At 36.8% G+C, this 19967-nt stretch overlaps 1 protein-coding gene across 2 annotated transcripts in view; it reads right to left on the bottom strand.

Annotated features, from left to right (window-relative positions):
* The window catches only part of LOC122813661 (nuclear factor 7, brain-like), a 351579-nt gene that overhangs the window by 156725 nt on the left and 174887 nt on the right, over positions 1-19967 (bottom strand). For both annotated transcript variants that reach the window (XM_044086103.1, XM_044086102.1), the window contains exon 4: positions 3587-3609. In XM_044086103.1, the coding sequence (XP_043942038.1) occupies positions 3587-3609 (23 nt within the window). The remainder of the gene's footprint in view (positions 1-3586; positions 3610-19967) is intronic.

Raw genomic sequence — 19967 nt, 5'->3', positions numbered from 1 at the left:
GCATCTTCACATCAGCCCACTTACCCGGTTAACAAATGGTAAATAAATAAATATAAATACATCAATTCTTTTTATCTGCTGATGAAGGTTCAGGTCTCTAGTTCCGGTCTTAGTGGATATGTTTGGCTTACTGAGGTGAAGAGGTCAAGGATTATCTCTAATAGTGTGTTAAGTGAGGAACAGATCACTCCTCAGGAGTACAGTGACAAGGCTTCCTGCCTCTTTCAGCAGCTATGGTTCTAAAGCCCAGAGATGTTTCTTCTGGAGCTTTCTATCCATCCACCCACCCACAACCCCCTTTTCCAATTTCTGCACATGGGGTTGGGCTGCCACTTCAACAGTGACAATCATCTAGAGCCAAGTTTTACACCGGCACCCTATATGTGTTGATATGTCAGGTGAAGTACATACCAAGGTGTCATACTGTATAATGAGTCTGATCAGTGCTGAACAAAGGAAGATGATAATATCATTGAATCTAGATGATGCTTGTCAGTTTCTTGGTGATATGTTTATGTTACCCTCATTCTATTGAGTTCTAACCTTAATGTACAGTTTAAGGAGTCATTCTCTCTTGTTATAAAGTTTATTTATGTTGGTTGACCACTGGGAGTGGTAGGTTTAAAATTTCTCATTGCATTTAGCTCTAATTGGGACTGCTAAGCAAATGCATTTGTCTACGTGAGCATAAAATTCTTTAGTGAAGTTGGTTGCCTGTATCAGGGTCAACAGTGGTGATGTCATGGATAAATGTAGGAGAGTTTACTGTATAATTGTAGAGGGTTTTCCACTTTGAGATCCTTAAATACACAGATAATGGTTGCAGGGGTATGGTTGATGCATACCTCCCAACCTGCAGCTATTGAAAATAGCAACAAAGGCCCCAAAAATCTGGACACCTAATTAGCATAACATTTGAATACCGAATAACACTTAAGTCTTCCTGCTTCCACTAGGATGTGGGATACCCCTTAGAAAAAAAAGAACATGTTTAAAAAACAGAGCAACAAAAATTATGGAAAAATATAAGCACATTTCCAAAGAGAATGTGTAAAATCTGTAGACTTTAGTGAACTGTATTACAAAATTCCACCACTCAAGTTTATTTTTATTTCTGAAAAAAGGACATATACAATGTGTGTCCTCTTTTTTTTAAAACTATTGGTGCCACTGGTACATTGGTTATGTGGTGTGGTTTCAATATCACATATGATGAGGAAGATTCAGAAAATTGTGTGAATGGGTAAATCAAGCCTGAGAATACTGACATAACTTGAAAAATAGATATGTCATGTGTAAGGGCAAATCTGGCCCAAAAATAGGAATGTTCCTACAAAATAGGGTCACTTGAGAGGTCTGGGTAAATGTGACAGTATGTGTCATGAGTTTATTGTCCAACTTAACTGCAGATGGACAGACTAGTAGAGTGGAACAGATACAGGCAATATTTGTGAGGATCATATCAAGGATATCATGACCTCTAGTGGGTTTGCTAGCTACTTGATCCAGAGAATTCCTATTTATTATATCCAAAAATCTCTGGACATACCATGCATTAGAGGTATAGGTGCTCCAGTCTATGGTAGTGTGATTGAAGCAATATACGATAATAAATTTGCTGTTTATAGGAATTTTTTCTAAAACTTCCAGGAATCTAACATGATCATGTGGTAACATGTAGGGGGTATGTACCATGTGTAAGTTGGAAGCCTGTCTTGGTCATGATAAAATCAAGCTACAAGAGCTAGAGAATATAACCTCTCTGTTCCTGAAAGTATATTTCCACCCAAAAGACACAATTCCTCAAGTTATTGGGCTTATTTGCTGGGCAGCCACTGTGGTGCAGTGGTTAGTGTTGCCGCCTCAAAGCAAGAAGTTCTCCGGTTCAATTCTTGGCTGGGGTGCCTTCTGTACAGAGTCTGCATGTCCTCCCTGTGGTCATGTGGGTTTCCTCCGGGTGCTCCGGTTTCTTCCCAAAGACATGCTGTAGGTGGACTGGACACTCTCAATTGGCCCTAGGTGTGAGTGTATGCATGTGTGTGCCTTCTGTGGAAGGTTGGGCACTGGGCTAGCAACTCGGCACCGTAAAACCCCAGTGCCAATTGTTCTGTGGACTGTTGTTCTGCTGTGGCGACCCCTAACCATGATAAGCCGAAAGGAGATGATGATTGTGCTTATTTGCTGCTTGTCAATTTCTATCTAATAGTTCATTTCAGTACTACCACACTGCAGTCCTTTTTTCTTTATCTGTGTTTTTGAGGATTGTTCCTCACAGCTGGTATTACACTTTTGGATTATTATAATCAAGGTGAAGTAACTTGCATGTCCCTGTACTGAACTTTAGGTATCACTTCTCAGCCCACTATTTCAACCTCTTCATCTCCTCTGGAAAGATTGCTTTTCCACATCTTCCACAGTGTCTTCTAGCTTAGTGTCTTCCCAAAATAGACAGAGCCTATCCTCAAGGCCCCACATAATGTCTGTTTCAAATACTTTTAACAGCACTTGTTCCAGGGGCATCCAATTTGAAACCTAACTGCTTCCCACTTCTTTCATATGGTTCTCTTAATTACTATTCTTTGCTTTCTGATCCTCAGGTACCCTAATGTTCATTTATAAAAACTTCTTGCCTACCTAAGACCCTTCAGTTTGTCTTTCAGTCTCCTGTGGGACACGGAATCACAGCTTTTAATGAAGTCCAGCTATTACAACAAACTGGGCTAAGGCCAAAAAGAGATACAAAAGTTCTTGCATGTTTCTTTAATGCAATGCCCTAGCCATGTTTCATCAAACATACAATAACATCATTTCAAGGAGTGTACTCATACATCCACAGACAGCCATGTCCAACTATAGATCTATGCTTGGGTTTTCCTGATTACCTCCCTGTTGTTGGGCACTATTCAACTTTAAATTAGAAAACTCTCAGATAGTGTAAAATTCCAAACCCTTCTGCCAGGAAAGGACAGCCGGCCAGTCATATACAATGGGTGGTCCTTCCCCTGCATGGAGCCTGGTAATAAAACCTTAGTCAGCTGTGATGTAGATGGGAAATCTCCCTAAGCACTATCAAGCTAACCTAGGTGCATGCATTCTTAAAAACACTGGTTTACCTACTTTCTGTCTTACCTGTGCAAAACTAATGTGGTTCCTGTGGACTAAACTTTTCTTACAAACTACTGTAAATCAACTAAAAAAAGTAATGGCATTTCAGGTTGGGTTTTTTTTGCATAATATTTTGTTAACTCATGCCTATGTTCCTTTCTGAGTTCTAGGCATCTTTTGTGTTTTATCTGCATTACAGTTTAAAGCCACTGAAATGTCCCATTAGTGTCATTCCTGTGTTTGCAATATGTTTTAAAAATGCATAAATATTTACATTTAAAATAGCTTCAGTGTGGCAATACCAGTGTAGTAAAGTAAATATAATATATTTTCCTCATAAATAATAATAATAAATAAAAATACAGCACTATTCAACTATTTGTGAAAAAAATATTTAGATCTGAATTATGAGTTCTTTTAGTAGAATTTAGTTATATATGATCCTATCTGATGGCAAGTAAATGAGTTTAAACATACATACTTGTCTCTGAAATTCCCGATCTCCTGTGTAGAAAAAAAGAGGAGAATGTTGTTAGAGAGGCAATTACATGTTTTGTAATATTAAAGCTATCAAAAAGTTCCATGCAGAATTGTATCAGCATTAAATATTACACTTTTATATGCCCTTTTTCCTGACTCCTAAGCTGTCTTTCTGAAATAACATTATCAGTTTTTAACATCATTGGTGATTTCAATTTTGCACTCAGTCTTTGTAAATTTATTTCCTGTATCTTCAATCACAAATTATGTACACTCTGACCAACAATTGCAATTTTTTTTACATTTACAACACAAATAGCTATTCCAATCTATTCTGAAGGTCTCATTTCACAATTTCACAGCATGTTCCTTAGATCTTTTTTACCACAATCTTTGACTAAATGTCTGACTTTGTCACAAAAGTAGTATTATTTGGGATGACCTCAGTTAAAAGACAGTACCCCTTAAAATTTGCAACAAAATATCTCTTTGGAGGTAGCATAGCACATTTCATGATTAAACTACAAAAAGCAAACCAAAACCTAGAACAGTACTCATCAGAAACTCTCTTTCTCTCTCTCTCTCCTAACTGAATGAACTGTCTCACAAAGCTTTGATAATGAGGTGTATGGTAGTGATTCCCCCACACTTGCAGGCCTAATCTGAATCATCACTTTTCTGATTTATCTCTAAAGTTAGAATGAGAGATAATTCAAATATTATTAGCCAATACAAAAAATGTTTACTGATTACAAACAAAACTGCCTCATTTTTTAATGCTACATCAAAAAAGATTCTTTGACTAGATAAATGGTTGCTTGTTACAGTAGACTCCCTTTTATCAAGCCTCTGTTTAACCAGCCTCCTCTCTATCCGGCCATCAAATTTCTGCTGTAGTCCTAGCAAAAGACAACAGAGAACAACACTTCTGCCTCCTCTGAGCTAAATAATGACAGACATTTGGGCTTTAGACTTCATAAAAATGCATAGTAGTGCAAATTATGTTACTCTAGCTGATTTATAACCTAAAATATTATTTATATGCTTTTCCTGATTAACCAGCCATTCATTTATCCAGCCTAAGGTTTGGTCCCAGCGAGACCGGATAAGAGGGAGTCTACTGTATTAAAATAGTAGGATTCCCAGTTGGTTTCAATACATCCACCTGTAACTTCCAAACAGAGCAAATGCTTATACAAAATTACTTCATCCACACAGATAAGCCACAGTATGTTCTTTTTTTGGTTCCAAACCACTATTTCTCTAAATCAGTTGTCTTACTTCTGCAACATACAGAACAGCTGGCATAACTTGCTGCTTAACAGATGCATTATCAGGTTATTGCATACAACTAATTTGCTTACATCAGAATCGAGCTGCTTGGGGTTATCCTCTGGCATGCCTTGCAGCCCTTGTCACTTATTCTAAACTCTGCATTTCTGTTTATACCCTTTCTATTGCAGTATTAAATGGAAGGCTGAGATCACCATCCTTATTTTCAGGAATCACACAGTGGAAAAATCTAGCCTTGATTGATTTTTCTTTTGGTTTTTACTGATTGTTTTTTCTGTGTGACCTCTTTATTTGTTATTTCCGTTTGTTAACGGGATATTTTTCAGACACCCTAATGGTTATGGATATCACCTGGGTACGACAATCCTGTGTTGTTAAAGGTTAACCAAACATTCCATTTATGTTGCACTGATGATGCCATAAGAAGGTTGAAACATGCATGTCCACAGCCAGTGGAGTTTTTTTTGGCCTGAATTTGTCCATAAACAGACTTAAAAAGAAAAAGTCATGGACATTCAGAATTGCCATATAGCTGAAACACCCTATGCCCTTAAAGAGTTATTTGCATATATCCCATGTTGCCTGTAATACAAGAGGTTTAAGGAATCACACAGTGGAAAGTCTAGCCTTGATAGATTTTTCTTTCTGTTTTTTACTCATTGATTTTCAGGAAATTGTTTACTTGCGTGTCTGAGAGATTCTCAGGTTGTATCTGCACTATTCTAGTCCCCAATAGATTTCATCCATTAACATACATAATAAGTGAACACTGCAAACTCTCCATTTTCCGTCTGTGCTGCCTCTGCCTGCCTCTCCCACAGGAAACAGGAACATTAGGAGAATTGCCATGGTGTCTTAGCCAAATTTCACTAGTCAGTACGAAGATCACATCAGGCCTTTCCTAATACTAGGCCCCAGGTATAGTGAGACTAACCTGTTCAATGAAACATACATACATAAATATAGCTGAACTATATTCAAAAAAGAATATGAATATTACTGTTTTCAATAATTACTTGTGAATATCAGTTTGCTACTGCAATATTATGTACTGTTGTATCTGTATTCTGTGCATACATGTCATAATAATTAATACTAGGTTACTGAAATCTATGTGTGTTCAAAAACTGAGAATATGAGGTTAAGTCAGAAATGAAAATTTGCTTTTGCAGACAGCAAAGACCCACCATCTCATAAGGAGATTTTGTCCAGCACACACCTTTAATTAGTAAATTCAGTTGAGTTTATGGCACTTTTTGTATTTCATATAGAGTTTCACTCTGTCAGCCTTCTGCTCATTTCTCAAATGTGTTTGGTATTTTTTTCTGCCCTGTCCTAATATATATTAGTCATGTACTATTACATTTAGTTATTTATGTTTTATAGCACTGTGCTTTTCTTCCTGCATACCCATAGAAAATGGACTCTCCTCATCTGGACAAAACAATTAACCAAAACAATCAATAAAACAGATAGTAAAAGCTTTTGTTTCTCATTTAACCATATAATGCATTCCTTAGCATCTTAAGGTAGATGAAAATCCATGCATTTTTTCTTGAAAATCATGTCAGTTTATCTTGTTTACTGCACTCAATCTAATACTCCAATTTCATGAAAATCAGAAGGGGTTATTACTCTCTAGCACATTTCATAGATTCATACTAAGCTAACTGCCCTTGTGAGCTATTTTAAGCTTAGCCAATTATCTCTTGTGAGAATCAAACCCTGTACCTTCTGTTTGTAAGGCAAACACCTTAACCATTAGGCCACCCTCCCAACCCTCTAGCATTGTCCTTTTTCCTCACCATCTTTTCCTGCTTTTCTTTTCTCTTATACATTTTCTGGTCTTGAATCCACTCCTATATATATATATATATATATATATATATATATATATATATATATATATATATATATATATATATATATATATATACATATATATATATATATATATATATATATATATATATATATATATATATATATATATATATATATATATATATATATATATATATATATATATATATATATATATATATATCACAGAGCACATGGCTTTCTGTTCATGTTTACTCTTACTTACTAGCATCATTTTCCATCTAGTCTGTATTTATAGTTTTCTCTGTCTTTGTTATTTTTACCATGAAAATCTAATTAACTCCACTGATAGACTCATTTACCTACCTCCAAATATTCTGGCAAATGTATATGTAACAAATATGTGAGTTCTGTTACTAGTTAAAATGTTTGGGCATCTTCCATTTTAGTTGTATTTTGATAATCATTACACCACAGCCTTTTGGTTTCTTGGCTATCTAACTTCAGATAAAGAAATAAACAGAGACTGTAGGCCTTCTGATATACAGGGCTTTTAATTGTAAGGAGCACATGTTTGAGTTTTGCCTTGTTTCATCTTTTTGAACCTCCTGATTGGTGGACAATGAGGTTTTTACTTGAGGTGTTTATACTTCATTTGGTGTTTTATTTGCTGCTGTTCATAGTTCAGATAATTTCACACAGGCTTGTTTCAGAAAAAGGAGGTCACTGGGCTTAATTCTTCAACTTTTTTATCACTGTTCTGATAAGTTTTTCGTAGTGATTTTCCTCCCGTGCTTGTTGACCAATCCTTTGTGACCTGTTGCATACTGCTTTTCCTACAGCAGCTATGTGTATCCACATCACCCATCAGGGGGGATACCTTGTTTCTACAAGAAATTTGCCTAGAGGTACCCCATTATATGTGACTGAGTACTGTGGAACAGCCATCTGCAGGACGGTGCCTGGCAGCTACAGATGGGACTGAATTTGCCCTTGACCTATGTGCGAGTCCCCACAGCAGCTTCAGATCCATGAGCTTCCACAATGCTGCTGTCAATGTATCTACATTCTTCCATGAACTCACCAAAAAGTGGCTACGGGTGCAGGTGTCTCAAACTGATGCCTGTTTTGCTGGGTCTCCTGCCTCTGCAGTTCACTGAGTTCCTCCCCTCCACCAGATGGGTAGGACTGCATTGACTACTACCTCCCATCCTCATCTCATCATCTCCCTTCATTGTCCAAGCCGTCTGAGTGAACCTGAGTCATCTGGGTCATCCTGGTCATAGTTAGAGTTGTATCCTTTTGTGGAATAGACCCAACATGGGCCCTGAGACTTCACAACGATTGTTTATTGTGTATATATCATCACCTGAGTGTACTGCAGCATGCCTGCAGTGTCAGTTTTACTTTCATATCATTTCATTATGAGTTGCTCAGTGCCACTTGTGCTGCAGACTACTGATCTGAAAAACAGGGCTGGATGATAAACTGGGACTAAAAGCTTGCAGATTTGGTACTAAAATCTGAAGGTCTAAATTGCAAGTATCATAATTCCAAACCTAGCATCTCCAAAAAAAATGCTGAATATGTATTTTCTACCAGAGGTTTACTGCATCCCTAGACAGTGGCTTTTGCCAGCTAACTGCCCTACTTAATTATTTGTACACTCAAGTCACTATAACTTCAGGAAGTTTGTGCAAAATTCAGAACAGGGATTTTTGTAATTCCTGCCTTCAGCTTCTATGCTTCATCAAACCTGCTGGGTAGAGATAACCATGTAGTGTCATCAGAATTATTCTTAAATGATACACGCTGTGAGATGGTAACATGGGAGTTTTTATGTGACGTAAAACAGACAATTTTATATTTAAACTTCACATAACATTTGTTTCCTATTTGATCTTATATATTGTAATGCAACCTTGAAGTGGGTATTTGAACCATGGCTTTTGGTAATTCACCAAGGGTTGAACTCATTGGTAGGGGTAACTGCAATGATGGGACATTTTCCCCATAAAACCTAAGTGCAGCAATTTCAGCTTTATTTATATAATTAGTAGGGTGTAAAATACATAGTCCCCTGCATGGTGAGGGAGGTGTTGGGATTTGCCCTGAGACAAATATGTGTCTAAACATTCACTAGGAATTGATATTCAAACATCTCAGATTAATTTGAAAGCCTGTTTTTTTTGTTACATTCTAAGGTAGGTACAGAGGCCTAACTCTATGTTCCTGATCTCTAAAAAATGTTTAATTTGCAGCATACCCCATTGTTTTCTGGACTGGGTTAATGCAGTGTTAATTTCTTTACATTGCCTGGTGGTAGGCTCTTTTGTGAACATCTGTTATAAGTTGCAAGTGGTAGGGTTACAGCATACTTTGAAAAGCATAGTTATATGATTCTGTGCTAATGTACTACATTTATCAGTGCCAGGGGAGGACTCGTACGTGATACAGTAATTTATGTGTAAAATATTAAGTAATTTGATCTACTAGGAAATATTAAGAATTTTTTTTATTTTTTTACCAAAGACTGGTCACAGACACAGAGATGTTCACTACTTGCAAAATGTTTAAAAAATGTACCTCCACTGCCTAGCAAATTTTATTATAGCAGAATGGCATGCTGGAAAAATGCCAGGTGAAAGGAATTTCATATGTTAGTGGTATTCATTTTGTAACAACATTATTCTGGCATTTGATATCTTCCCTCCTTTAGGAACAAACAGCATGACATTTAGGATGTGCCAAGCCAAGCATTACATAACATCACAAATATCTAATAGTTAATCATACAAATGGTATGCAAGTCATTAAAGTGAACATTTCACCTTAAGCCATTAAGTATGCCACGAATCCTAAGAATTACCTGTTGTACACTCCTGTCAGATTATAAATATAAACTCCCTAGTTGTATTACAGCGTGGGTTTTACATTAACCTGTTAATTCATTATAAATGAGATTTTGTACATGCTAACAGCTGTGGTGTAATTTTATATGCCTTAGCATTAAAACATTAAGTTTCACAGGAAATTCCGAGTACTTGGAGTACTTTACTTGCCTTCTCTCCCATCTTTTTTTAAACATCTTTTTTTGAGTTATCACTCATAACATAGGCAATCTTACATTTACATAAATGAAAACAAACCATACTGACATATTTTCAGTTGCAAACATTATACAGCACATATAATTTTCTCTATAGTCATTGTCCATCGAACATTACAAAGCACATTCAGTTCCTAACTTCCCTTAAACCTCTCATTCCTCCTGCAAAACATTATTCTGCATATACTGTTCCTACAATTCTCATTTTTTCTATGTAATTTGCTTCTACCCTTTTCTAAAGGTTGTACTTCTACACTATATAGCCTACTTACTCACTGCTGATTTTTAGTTATCCTCTATAAGACTTGTCTTAAGGCTGTCTTGTACATTCTTGAATTTCATGACAGTTACTGACAGTACTGCCTTTTCTGAAAGGCTGTTTCAAATATCTGCAACTTATTCTGTGATAATAAAAAAAAATAATTCTAACATTTATCCTCCCCTGTCCATGTCACATCTTCATTGTTCTTGCTTTGTTCCATATATCTGAGAATAACAGGCCTATAACAGGCTTAATCATTTATTAGAGCTTCATTAGTGCAAGATACATTATCTCGCTGAAAAACTCTTATATTTCTTGTTGTATTTTTTGTAGTGACTTTTTCATCTTTTCACCATACCTACCTGCTTTACCTTTCCATGTTGGAAACAGGGCCAGATCCAGCACAAGGTGATCTTGGCAGCTGCCTAGGGCCAGGTGCTAGTTGTGGGGCTCAACAATAACCACAGCCATTCAGTAAGTCTGTTGGTTACAACTGCTAAAACATATAAGCAATTTTACTTTAAAGACCCAGCAATATTCTTGCACCTTGTCACATATCTAACTTGTCAGGTGTCTCTCAGTGGCTCATAAGAATGAAGCCATCTGGGAACTTGCTGCACACCTGATTTGAAGTCATGAAGTGAACAGAAGATGCAACTGCAAATTAAGCAAACCATAGATTTGATTAAAGGCCTTGACCGGGCAGCATTGCATAACTGAGGGGAACCAGAACATGCAGAACTTACAGTGAGATGGATTGAAGTGTATGAAATTCAGGTATGCAAATGTGATTGCTCTGATGAAGGACCAGAATGCAACACTAAAACACCAATCCCAGGTAGTAGCTGCAAGGTGTGGTTTTGTGTGTGTGTGTGTGTGTGTGTGTGTGTGTGTGTGTGTGTGTGTGTGTAATGTCCCAGAGCGGCCGTCTAGTTAAGTCACTCACTTAAGAGTCACACAGACTCAAAATATGTACCTTATGTGTAGAAGTCTTTAATGCTCCACACCAACTGTCAGGCCTCCTTTAAGTACTACTTTTTTATTTTTTAATAAATCAGTCTTTAATATTAATAACAATATTACTATTTTAACTACGAATGCATTTTTAATTTAACTTGTTTTTTGTGGGCAAACAGCTGTGAATTGCAGTGTGTTTGTACTATAACAGTCTATCTAGCATTTAGATGAGTGGGTCTGTGAGCTGATAAAAAGATACTTCCTGTGCAAATTCTGTCAGCCTTCCTTTGTCTTTTACATGACTCTGCCCGTTTATGTTACCAAAATTTACTCCTGCCTGCTCCTGAAAATGGACTCTTGAGTCCAGTGGGATGTTTCAGGCTGTTACCAAATGCGTTACACATTTGTCTTTTGAATTCCTGCATCCTACATATAATTAGTATAAATCCTAGCACGTCTCTTGTAGCTTAAAGGTTGCCTGATGTATTTTCACTAAATGTGAGTTTCAGGGAAACTGAAGTTTCCTATTTCTCATGCTAAGTCTGTTTTCGATCTTGAGATTCATTTGTTTAGAAAATGGCTGTAAGTATTTTTTCAGTAAAATCTGAAATAAAAGTTTTAAATGAAATTCAAATGTCCATGATAATTGTAAAAGTAAAGTAGGAAATAGTATATACACTGACAGATTTGAACAGTGTTTATGGCAAATGGAGAGAGACAACCAAGTAATGGGATTTTAGTATGGGTGGCAGGACCCTGATTCATAACCATGCATAGGAGCTCATTTATCCATGACCTGTCTCTGTTGACTCTGGAGGTGTACGCTGTAATAAACAGCATTACTAGCCATTCAAGTAAGTAAGACCTGTACTGAGTGTTGTCAGATGAGCAAGCTACTCTTGATATCAGAGAAGACATACAGAGTTCAAAAAGCAAGCAACCCTCCCCCCCCCCGCAATATTGTATGCAGTACTACTTCTGATTTTTGTATTACTTGTGGGCAGGGCCGGTGTTAGCATTTTGGGGGTCCCAAGCAAATGTCAAGTTGGGGGCTCTCCAGGTACTTCCAGTCTAAGTATCACCCTGTCGTTACTACTCCTAAGCAACCTTTTAGTTCATGTTGCAAACCTTTAGGAGTGGTACGTACAGACTGACCTGTAGCCACAATGCTGTTACATTACATTAGGTCTATGTGCCATACTATATTAGCCTATCTCACGGGGGGACATTTACAGTTACTGGCATTTATTTGCAACAGTGAAACATTACAACTCTAAGTGCAGGAATGGACTTAGATGAAATGGCACCCTAGGTCTACAGTTTCAACCTCCCCTTCCTTTTCTCACATTTTGCCTTACTTTTCCGATTTTCCAAGAAGCAGTACCTTTCTATGTGCTCTGACGTGTATTTTAAACTTTTTTTTTCTTTTTATACAACCTTTTCATCCAATGATGACTTAAACAGAAGTTATGATTAAGGAAAGAAATTCATTGCTGTGGTTCAGCTTCCGTTTGCATTGTATTCTTTCAACACACCTTCCCTGACCAAGACAGCACGGTAATAAACATTTAGGAAATAACTCAAATAACCCAGGGCCCAAGAATCCATAGGTTATAGATGCTCTGGGATACATTTTAGATCATTTTGCCAGTTCCCAACCTTTTAATCCAGTAATGGCCTAAACATAAATCATGATTAAGAAAATAATTTCAGTCTTTTTTTTTTGTTTTGTTTTACTTTCAAGGAAGACATATGTTGTACCCAAAGCTTAATATTAAAAGCTGTTAAAATAGTAGTTCACAATAAACTAATAAGCCAGTTGTTGTGAGGATACACAGGTAGGTCTTATCTGGGAATACTGCTTGCCCCCCTAACCCCTCAAAAAAGGCAGTTATTGCCTATGCATCCCTTTGGCATTAGAGTGGAATGAAAGCAGAAATTCAAATTGCCACATTCATGTATTTCAAGTGTCTGTTGACTTACATAACATGCCACGTAACTCGTCATCCCTAACCATCTTTTGACTGTGAGGAAAGTGAAAAAAAAAAGTAATGGTTACGGTATTCTACTTTGTTGCCCCTAGACAGCACACTGGCTTTACACAAGCTATAGAAACCTTTGTTCTACACCTCTGAGGGCTGTGAGAAAAGGGAAAGAAACAATGACCACACTGACCTTAGCCCAAATAGAAGCTACAATGACCTCCTCTACACCCCTCTAAGGTTTGACTTTGATGAAAAGTAAAGAAGTAATAACTGCACAATCCTCAGAACTTCCCACATAACCTACAGCAGCTTTCTGTATACAGAGACATCTGAGCAGCGCTGGTTTTAAAATGGGTACAGTTGAGAGCAGAGGCCATTATCAACTGTATCCTAAGAGGGTCATCTCACAGCCCTGTTCATATTAAAGAGGGCAATCAGAAAATTAATATATTTGTCCTCCTCATTTATCGCCAACCAGCAGCAGCTTTTATGAGGCCACAACACAGTTAAAGATGATTAAGGGGGCCCCCCCGGCAGCCACAGATATTGCAGGTACCTAAATCTATTTATCTTGTTAGTTTTAGTAGAGAGAATGTCCACCAGCAAGATTTAACTAAGCCAGGGGCACTGTGTCAGTTGAATAATATTTAATGGAATTGTGAAGCCTGTTACTTGATAAAACACTGTTACTATAACTAGAGATATATTTGAATTGTAAAGGAGATATAAATGAGTTATTACCCACCTGGTTTATTAAGTATTCAAGATTGCTGTACTAGATTTTGTTGGTTTTACAGACATGTTACAAAATATCAAGATAAAATAACTTGCTGTAGTTTGGGGCCTCCCAGGAACAGGGGGCCCCCAGAAACCACATGGTTCGCTGGTGCCTAAAGCTGGCTATGCTTGTGGGTTGAACAAAAGCTACAGCAACATTTATATTGCCTTCAATTGTTTTACTTTATTTTTTTATGTCACATCTGATTAGCAGGAAAATCTGACTGGACAAAAATCCTTTTTCAGCAAAGTCCCAGGGAGAAAAGCGTCACATTTAACATATAACAATAATTATTAATTACAAATACAAGATTTACATATACATGACTTGACATTTGTGTTAAATATTTAACATTGAATAAAAATACATTCATGTAACTGTTCTTAATGGCATTGTTGCATAGTCTAGTACAAGAAAAGAGAATTATTCTTTAATAATCAGTGGGTGAGCAATTTTCATAAATATATCACATTGACTGATAGCCTGTAGTAGGAGGATATACAGTATAAATATTGAAACATAATTGCAACTTAAGGAGAATAGTTTTACTATAGTCCTTGAATACACACTTTAGTTTGTAATAAGAATGGTTAGAAGTATGTTGAAAGATGAGATGTGATCTGGTTTATGTGAAGAACTAGCATTACCTACAGAAAGAGTGTTTAAAGTAAATAGTACATTGCATTGGAATTCTTTTCTTATCCAGGAGTTGTACAGGACCATAGTCTTGTATTGGTTAAGTGACAGTTAAAAGAGTTATTGTGATGTCAGATAAACTGCTAATAGATATTATTGCTGATGGTAAGCTATTCCAGATTTTAGCTGTATAGTTCAAGAAAAGGGAGTTGCCTGATTTATTGTTAGCTTTGGTAAAATTTAACAGCGATTTGCTACTCCAGTATGCTTATTAGAGTAAGGAGTTAATAAGTTTTGAAGTGCTGGTGTTTTTTCAGGCTGGTGCAGGATCTTACGTGCCAAGCACAGCTGGTAATAAGTTATTATTTGAGGGAGATCTAGCCAATTCAACTGTGTGAGGGCAGTGGAATGATGTTTCTTAGAGCTGGCATCTGTTGTAAATTTTGTAATTTTGTTATAGCAGGATTCTAATTTGTCTAAATCTGATTTCCTCAGGTTTGTTAAGAATTACCAAAGCATAGAGAAGAGTTGAGATGTGCTCTAGCTATAGTGTTTTTTGTGTTATTAGTGAAATATTTTTTTATTTCTATAAAGTGTACCTATTTTTGTGGACTTTCTTAATGTTTTGGGTAATATGGATCTCAAATTTCAAATTACTGTCGATTTCTACACCTTAAAGTTTTGTGTTTTGTACTGGAGAGATGATGGTGCTATTTAGTGATGAAATGCTGAAGGAGAGGGGGAAGTGTACTGTTTCTAGTGAGGTAGAAAGCACACGTTTGGTTTTCTTGGGGTTCAAAATAAGTTGAGAATTAGTTGCAGTGAAAGACTGTTGAGTTATTGACTGTAGATGGTGTATAGAAGAAGCTGCACATATCAGTGTAGAATCACTGGTGTACTGTACAAGAGACACATGAATGGTTGAGGTATGGAGATGGTTAGTAAAGACAATAAGTAGGAGGGGGCCAAGGATAGAACCTTGAAGAACTCCTAAGGTGAAGAAAGGGTTTGTTACTATTGAAATACTTGCTCACAGCCTGCTAGATAGTCTTTGAACTAGGACAGATTAGACTGGCTTAAGCTGAGTTCAGAAAGTACATTTAAGAGCTTGCTGTGAGAGACCATATCAAACGCTTTAGAGAAGTGAAAAAAAATAAAAAACATCAGAGACAAATTTGCCATTATTTCTGTGATGGTTGACTATGCCAGCGAAGGTCATAAGGGCAGATGTGGTGTCTGAACTCATATTGGGTATTAGATAGTTAATTTGTTAGTAAGTAGGAAGTCCATAATTTGTGTGTATGCATCTTTCCAGTATCTTGGATATGGATGCCAGTACAGCAATTAGCGGATAACTGGATAATTCTGTTGACTTGCCTCCTTTGTGTAAAGGGATCATATATGAAATTTTCTAAATTGATGGAACTAGTTGTTCAGTAATGGAACGGTTAATGAGGATAGTTACAGGGATGGAGATGGCATCAGCTGCAGTTCTAAGATATTCTGCAGATAGTTTATTCACAGCTAGGGTAGTGGGTTTCAGTCTTTTTAGTAGGGTCTTTATTGTGTTGGTAGATACAGGTTGTAAGAAGAAGTTCTTATTTTTGTCAGAAGTAGGATTAATAGGACTGGTAGTGGAGAAGTACTTGTTGAAGAGAGTTAGAATTGTTTCAGTGGAGTATTTGTTGAACTGAGTAGTTATACTGTCTAGGTTGTTAGTGGAAGATGGGGTGGGTATGCTAGCATTACCTAGTAGGAGGAAGCTATTAACTGCTCTTCAGAATTTTTTGGGTTGTTATGGTGTTTGTTTTTGACAGTAAAGTAATAATTTGTTTTGTCCTATTTGATTACAATTTTTGAGTTCCTGATATGCCTGTTTATCTGTTTGAGATTTAGTAATATGCCATTCACTCCAAGCGTTCCCTGTTTTTTAGGAGCACTCTATAGTTTCTTCAGTTAGCCATGGTGCAAATTTGGATTTTATCCTAATAGTCCTGGGGGGGGGGGATTAAAGTATTTCACAGCATCTTCTAGGAGGAGATGCTTAAGTTTAACCCAATTGCAAAGTTTTAGAGTGCCTATGAATTCTTGGTGGTTTAAGTTAGTCTTATTTCAGATAGGATGGTAAGTGGTAAGCTTAGAAGGGTTTATTCTATATCTAATTAAGTAGCTAGGGAGAGGATCAATAATGGAATCTGGGAGAGAGCCAGAATGAAATGAAAGGTCAGGTCTATTTGTTAATATCCAGTCTAAGGTGGACTGTCTATTAGATGATTTATCTATCCTGGCAGGGACGTGAATAGTTTGGGTGAGGCCATGGAGGTTAATGTGGTTGGTTGGATTATCAGAATTATTAGTGACCCAGTCAATGTTGAATTCACCCGACATTGTCTCTTGCGGCAGTGCTTTAAAGGACAAATCCAAAATATTTTCTAGTGTGTAGATGTTCTGACCTGGAGGGATATTGGATCCTAAAATATTTATATACTTTTTAGCACTAAGTATTAGTTGTGCAAAAATTATTTCTGTGTTATCAAAATTTGAAGTATTAAGTTCTATGGCTTCGACAATGAGGTTGTTTTCTAAATAGACTAGCTATTCCTCCACCCCTTTTGGCCATTCAGTCTTGCCTTAGTATATCATATCCTAGGTGTAGAATTTAGTTGCTGGATATATCACGTTTTAGCCAAGTTTCTGTGATTAGAGCAATATCTTGGGACTATATGGAAAGAGCTGCATGTAGTTCATGGATTTTGTCTGTAATACTTCTGATGTTAATACTTAATATTAAGAGGTCTTATGATGTCAAAGGGAAATCTGGTATGTGGTAGGTTTGGTTGCAGGGTTGGAAGGGTGTGCTGTCTAGACTATTGTTAGGGCCTGGGTTACGGTGAATATCACCGCCGAGAATAAGTTTAGATACAATGTCTAATATGGTTCTAATCATTTTGACTGTGTATTTGTTGTAATTTAGGGAGATGTGGGGAGTGTTTTGGTATGAGATTATAGTAAAGCTGAGTTATTAATTAAATCTCCCCGGAACAGAAATAGTGTGTTTTAAAGTCATTTCTGTTTTAGTGACAATTAGAAGGTTACTTTAGGCAACAGTGACTTACAAGAGGTATTGGGAAAAGCTCATAGTTTTGTGTACAAAAAAGGTAACAATATTAAAGGAATTTTAGAAAAAGATGATACTAATGTGAACCTTATAGCAACTGACAGGCCTAAAGGAATGTATAAATGTCATGGATGTAACACATGCAGATATATTCATGAAGGACCTTATATTAAATACTTTAAAACACACTATTTCTGCTCCGGAGAGATTTAATTGTAACACTTCCAATGTAGTGCACATTGCATTGTGTTTGGGATGTCCGGCCTATTATACAGGACTAACCACCAGAAATTTGAGTAAGCGTATTAAAGAACATGATTACGCTATTAAAACTAAGAATGACAATAATGCCTTATACAGGCATTCTGTTGTTTGTATTTCTCATAAAAAGTTCACATTTTCTATTTTAGAAATTATTGAAAAAGATTTAAGAGGGGATAACTTGAAAAATAAAGTAGAAAGGAGAGAAACTTTATGGCAACTCAAGTAGGGGGCAGAAAGGAAACTGGCAATTTGAAATTCTAATATTAAGGGTACACTGTCTCTTTAAGCAAATGGTGTTCCCTTCCAATTCAGTACTGGATTGCCATTTCCATAGTTCCACTTCAACAAGTAGATGTCGTCTGGATTGCGTGTGTGTGCGAAATAACCCAATTAGGGATAACTGGTGGTTAGTGTTACTTTGCTCAGGCTCAAATCCTGTACCTTAGGTACAACAGCCTGAATTCTCTGCCCCTACTACCACGTGTTTCAAGGAGTTGAGTGCATACCTCTCAACTGTCCAGATTTTCACAGAATGTCTGGAATTTTTGGCTCATTCTTTTGGTCTGTTCATCTTAAAATTTGAGGTTTTCTGGCAAATCAGTGAGGACTGAATTCACTAAATACAGTAATGACAGCCATTAGAGTTTCAGTTCTCCTATCTTTCAGGAAATGCATGGTAACACAAAACCTTTTATTCTAACAACTTTCTAAGATTATACAAGCAATATTTAATATATGTCCCCAGTTTTGGGCCTTTGTCTCCCCGTCTCATAAATTTTGGCTTTTTCCAGATTTCTTGCGCTACAAAGTTGAGAGATATGTTTGAATGCCAAGTGCATTTTATTAGTCGCTGAGTGCTTCAGGAGAACAGAAGTTTACTGCTGCTTATGCCAAGTCTGTTTGCAAAGTGCAACTGCTGTTTATCAAATGGTATCACTATTCTGCTAAAGTATTTAAAAGTACTGTTAGTAGCATAACAGGTAGTATACTTGCTCTTGATGAAGAAGGCTGTGGATTTTACTCCCACAGTATGTAGATGGATTACTAATACTGTTTTTATCTGGTTCAATTATATGTTTGATTATCTAAACAGTTTGGTTATCCAAACTATCCTAGGTTGAAATTAGTTCAGATAATCGACTCTCTGCTGTACATGAGCTGTGAAATGAAATACCTTTGCCACTCCTTTAACATCTCACACACGTGTGTGTGTGTGTGTGTGTGTGTGTGTGTGTGTGTGTGTGTGTGTGTGTGTGTGTGTGTGTGTGTGTGTGTGTATGTGTGTATATATATATATATATATATATATATATATATATATATATATATATACATGGGTTCCATACACTAGATCAAATTTTCACTAATTCGAAATAGTGCATGGAATGCTCACTGCAGCGAAAGTGCACTTATGCGAAGTTGAGTATAACCAACAGATATAGTACTGAACTTCCGTGTAGTACTCATGGACCTTAGGGTTAGGGCACGGGTCATAGTAAGGGGATAGCCCGTTACCATGACCAGTGCCCTAACCCTAAGGTCCGTGATGACTGCAGTGCAGTGAAGGACAAAGCAATGTCCTCCACTATGGTGTGATAGTCACGAACCTTAAGGTTAGGGCATGGGTTAGGGTAAGGAGATAAAAACCGTGCAGGAGAACGTTCATTTTCAAGACTGAAACTTATAAAAAAATCAGTTTTGCAGCACAATGGGGCAGCAGCGTTTCAATTGGCTTTCACTTATGTGTATGGAAATGACATCCTCAAGGGCACTGACTTAAAATCAATTATAAAGCAATTTTGTGCAAAAACTTTCGCAAACATTTATGTTAAGCACTTTAATAATATTTCATAATAATTTCAAACCATGCCATCTGCGTCTGTATGGTTTACTAGTCACAGTATCATTAATTTGCTGAAATGTTTGTGTTTCTCAAGGCTCATGTTATACTGTTCAAAAGTTTATGTTGACTAATATTTGCTGAACAGCATGTTTTTTTAATGTTTAAACATTGATTTTGTTGGAAGTATCAATAAATATATTTTTGATTTTTATCAGCCATTTTCATTTTTAATCCTGTGAGTGGTTGTGTAGATAGGCGCCCCATTGCACTGCTTTGCCTGGGGGCAGTAATGCTGTTAAGTTGGTCCTGGCTA

This window comes from Protopterus annectens, chromosome 10.part0 (genome assembly GCF_019279795.1).
Source record: "Protopterus annectens isolate FY-2018-M chromosome 10.part0, PAN1.0, whole genome shotgun sequence".
NCBI classification, from domain to species: domain Eukaryota; kingdom Metazoa; phylum Chordata; order Ceratodontiformes; family Protopteridae; genus Protopterus; species Protopterus annectens.
Note: the sequence above shows the minus strand (reverse complement) of the source record. Positions and strands in the feature narration are given on the sequence as shown.